The sequence below is a fragment of the Ammospiza caudacuta genome, chromosome 19 (assembly GCF_027887145.1).
Source record: "Ammospiza caudacuta isolate bAmmCau1 chromosome 19, bAmmCau1.pri, whole genome shotgun sequence".
NCBI lineage: Eukaryota > Metazoa > Chordata > Aves > Passeriformes > Passerellidae > Ammospiza > Ammospiza caudacuta.
In genome coordinates, this window is record NC_080611.1 from 7,439,892 (window position 1) to 7,444,542 (window position 4,651).

At 56.0% G+C, this 4,651-nt stretch overlaps 1 protein-coding gene across 1 annotated transcript; it reads left to right on the forward strand.

The window, feature by feature from the left end:
- The first annotated feature begins 211 nt into the window (after positions 1-211).
- On the forward strand, positions 212-616 carry PIRT (phosphoinositide interacting regulator of transient receptor potential channels). The gene has a single exon (XM_058817480.1). It carries the CDS (start codon positions 212-214, stop codon positions 614-616), a length of 405 nt encoding a protein of 134 aa, XP_058673463.1.
- Positions 617-4,651: the final 4,035 nt, after the last annotated feature.

Here is a 4,651-nt window from a genome sequence, read left to right on the forward strand (position 1 = left end):
AAACCACAGGCCCTTTGAATAAACCACAGGCCCTTTGCAATAAACCCCAAGTTCCAAGCCCTGGCTTCAGAGACCTCTCATCTCCATCCATCCCAACCCTCCTACCCCCAACGCTCCAACACCTGGGGACCCCCAAACGAGCTGCAACTCCCTCCATCCCTTTCCCTGCTTTCTCTTTTGTCCCTCCAGGTGTCCTCCTGCTCCCAGCACCATGGAGGAGCCCGCCAGGAGCCCGGATGGCAGCGAGCAGTGTCCCCAGGGCAGGGAGCTGATGGCCAGCAGCACGGGCAGCACGCTGTGCATGAGCTCCTCCCGCAGCGAGTCCGTGTGGACCAGCAGCACCCCCCGGAGCAGGTGGGACATTTACCGCAAGCCCCTGGTGGTGGTGGCCGTGGGAGTGGCCATCTTCCTCTTCGGGGTGGTCATCACCAGCCTGGCCTGCTTCCTCAAGAAGCACAAGAAGGTCTACAAGATGTCCGGCCCGGCCTTCCTGTCCCTGGGACTGATGCTCCTGGTGTGCGGCCTGGTGTGGATCCCCATCATCCGCAAGAAGCAGAAGCAGAGGCAGAAGTCCCAGTTCCTGCAGAGCCTCAAGTCCTTCTTCTTCAACCGCTGAGGGCAGCCAGGAGCTCCTCCAGGAGGTTCCCTGCCCTCCTCCAGCCCACGTTGATCAACCTTGAGAGCAAACACTTTCTTGTACTTCCCAGAGGATTTCACCCCTGTCAGTGGCTTCCCTCCAGTGTGAAAATGAACTTTGTGCTCCATCCACGTCATCCCAGGGAAAAAGGAGCAGGAATTTCCAGCTGATCCCAGCAAGGCAGGTCCCAGATCTCTGCATCACCTCCCTGTCCAAAGAGTGACTCAAGAACACAAAGTGGGTAAAGCACAGCCCCAGAGGAGCCTGGGCTAAAGCAAAACCCGAAAGGAACCCAGATCCCCCAGGAGGTTCTGCAGGATCCACCAGCAGAGGGGAGAGGAGCCACAATTCCTTCCAGCTCCCTGAATAGCCAGAGAGGCTGGAGGGTCTGCACAGCAGCAGGAGACACAGCAGAAGCAGAGGGACACAAACCCTACAGAGGGTCCCAAATCCTACAGAAGGTCTCAGATCCTACAGAGGGTCCCAGCCCCTGCTGCTCCAGACACCTGGCAGGGCAGGGACAAGGGAGATGTGTCTGGGAATGGTGTGAGCTGTGGGAGCTCAGGGCTAGTTCTCTCCCCACACTCAGCCTCCCCCTGGCCCTCCCTGCTGAGCTCCCTCATTTCTGCCACTCCAACCCCTCTGCCTGAAGCTGTGCCTCTCTCAGGGACCTGAGAGCTGAGCCTTTGTGTGTCCCCATCCTGGCTGGCAGGGAGCTCTGGCTCACCCTGGCACTCGTGCCAGTCTGTGACCAGGGCTGTGTGCCTGGGTGTGCCCTCCATGCTCTCATGATCCGTGTGGGCAGAGCTGGAGGTGGCACATCCCATCCCGGCAGCTGGCACAGCTGACTTAGGAGTGTTTGAGCACACAAATCCCTTTGCCTCAGGCTCAGCCTGGCCCTGAACTTTGTTTTTTCCTGATGGTGCAGACACCCCTGTGCAGGCAGTGCCAGTTTGGCTGTGCCAGGCCTGGCAGGGACCCAGCAGAGCCCTTTGTTCCTGTGCCATCCCTCGTGCCGTGCCACGCTTGGTGCTGTTTGCAATCCTGCCCTGGCACAGCTCCCAGCCCCTGCTCCTGCCCTGGCACAGCTCTCAGCCCCTGCTCCTGCTGCTGCCATGGGCAGGGATGGTCCCCCAAAACTCCTGCTGGGGCAGCTGCAGCCAGGTGGGCACCAGGATTCAGCATGGGAGACCAGGAGAAGGTGGAGAGCAGCCCGAGGTGCCAGCTGGTGCAGGGGTAGGCACAGGGTGGGCACCCTGGAGCTGCCCTGGGTGGAGATGGGTCCTGCTGCCCAGAGCTGTGCCCAGCCAGGGCTGCCTGCCCACAGGGCTGCCCCAGGACTGCCAGAAGCACAGAGGGAGCTCCTGCTGGCCCTGGCCAAGGAGGAGGCACTCACTGAAATGTCAGTGGGATAAAACGTCACCGAGAGGAAGAATTGAATTGGATTCCAGACTTTATTTATAGCAGGAATGTGAGGTTTCATTAAAGGAAATCTTCCCAAGGGACCTCACGTGGCTGCTCCAGTGTCACATCTCTGCTGGGTAGAGGGGCTGGGGTGGTGGGGCACCCACTGGGCAGGGGGGCTGGCCAGGACAGGGGCAGGACAAGTAATGTGTTGGGGCTTCTGCTGCTCACAGTGACCCTGAGATGTGTCACAAAGTCTCTTTTGCCAGCCCAGCGCTTGAAGAAGGAGTCAGAGCTCTTCTGGTCTCGTTATCAAGGTTGTTTATTGTTTCTTATTTATAAAATTCTTTCTTCTGTCCAACTGAGGTCCTCTCAGCAAGACAGTCAAAGGTGTGCCTGCCCCAGGGCTGTGTTATGTTTTTATACTAAAAACTACGTGTACAATATTTACAATTACTTCCCCATACCTATGACCTATGTTAGACAGTGAGCTTCTACTCTAAACCAATCCCAAAGTGCCAACATCACAGCAGAAGATGGAGGCCAAGGAGAAGAAGGAGAAAGGCAGAACACACCCAGATCCCTCCATCTTGCCCCCTGAACCCCCATACGAAAAACCCCAAAAATCCATTTTTCACCCTGAGACAAACTGATTATTATTCTACTTATACTTCTGTGGCTTGCAGATCCTCATATAAGGTTGGTAATTTGCTCCATGGGTCATAATCAAAGGCACAGGGGTCTTGGGCTCTGTGCCAGGGTCTTTGAGCCCCCTGGCAGGGGTTTGGGCACTGCAGCACAGCCAGAGTGATGTCCTGAATTCCAACAGGAATGGGGCTGGGGCTGCTTTGGGGCTGGGTGAGGGCTGGGGGAACAGCTCTGTCCTGGCAAGAGGATGGAGCCTGCAGGGCAAAGGAAACAGCCAAGGACCAGCACAGCCTGTGAGGAGAGGATTCATCAGATGGAACTCAGTGTTTGCTGCCCAGATCTGTGCTGGAACAGGGAGGCAAAGGGACAGGAATGTTAGGGGGAAATCAGATTTATAGGGGGGAGATAACTGAGGGAAAACTCAGATTAACAGCAGGGGGATAACTGTGGGAAAGTCAGATTAACAGGTGGGAGATAATTGAGGGACAGGGAGGCAAAGGGACAGGAACATTGGGGAAACTCAGATTAACAGCAGGGAGAGAAAGTCAGATTAAAGGTGGGAGATAATTGAGGGGAAGTCAGATTAAGAGCAGGGGGATAACTGCAGGTGGAAGTGCAGGAGCAAAGTGGGAATTCCTTCTTGGTAGCAGAGGGTATAAATGCCTGATCACTGCCAGGGACAGAGGGAATTTTGCATTGGAGCTCCCAAGGATGGGAATTGCATCCTTTTCTTGGAATGAGCTGGAGCCTGAGGGCTCCTTACAAGGGTTTCTTAAGGAGCTGACATAAAATTCACGCCCTGCTGTGGCCCAGCAAAACCCACAGAGCTGCTGGGAAATGAATGAATTTCTGCCTCTGTGTTGTGGCACCAGGGAACCTTCACCTCCCTGGGATGTGGGAGGCTGCACAGACAAGGAGTACCCGTGGATTTAAATGGTTTTATGGACAACAGATTAAAAACAAGAGACAGTGGAAACAAGAGAGAAGAATGTGCCATTTATCCTGCATAACCTAACAGTGGTGGGCGCTGAGACGTCCATGAGGAGCAGGACCCAGGAGGGTTCACCTGCTGCGTCCTCCTGCCATGGCTGGGCAGGGCTGGGCTGGATGCACCTTGGACCAGCCCATGGGGAGGTTCCCACCCTTGGACTCCTCCCATGCACCTCCAGACCCTGTTTGGCTGCTCCCTGCTGTTCCTCTTCACTCCCACTGAAGCCTCTTTGGGTCCTGCTGCGATGCTTTGGACCAGACCAAAGAAAAACACGTTCAGAGAAAAGATCAGGTTTTCCAGCAAACATAATTATGTCTCACTGAAGCAAGCTCAGATATGAGCCTGCCAGCTTCCCCTGTGCTATAAAAAGAACAGGAAATCCATTACAAAAGTCATTATCTGTGCAGAGCAGCTGAAAGAGGAAATATTGCCCTGCATCTCAAAGGTCGGGCAGCAAACCCGCCCGGCAGGCTGGGCTGGAGCACGCCCTGCTCCAGGTGTGTGAGCTGCCTCATTCCTGGGCTTCCAGAGCACCAAACCTGCCCAAAGGTGGGCACAGCCCTGGGGCAGACCCCTCGCTGAGGAGCTCACATCTTGCCCGAGTTCCAGGACCTAAAGTGGCTCAAAGAGGGCTGGAGGGGGACTTTGGACAAGGGATGGAGGACAGGACTCAGGGAATGGCTTCCACTGCCAGAGGGCAGGGCTGGATGGGATATTGGGAATTGAGAGTTGTTCCCTGGCAGGGTGGGCAGGACCTGGCACAGCTGTGGCTGCCCCTGGATCCCGGGCAGTGCCCAAGGCCAGGCCGGACAGGGCTTGGAGCATCCTGGGATAGTGGAAGGTGTCCCTGCCATGGCAGAGGGTGAAATTGATGATCTTTAAGGTCCCTTCCAACCCAACCCCTCCCACGATTCCAGGATCTCAGGCACACTCACCCTTGGGGCACTCAGGTCTGTGCAGATGCTGGGATA

What these genes read in the sequence shown, in the direction of transcription:
- PIRT (XM_058817480.1), top strand. Translation starts at nt 212, where the DNA reads ATGGAGGAGCCCGCCAGGAGCCCGGATGGCAGCGAGCAGTGTCCCCAG.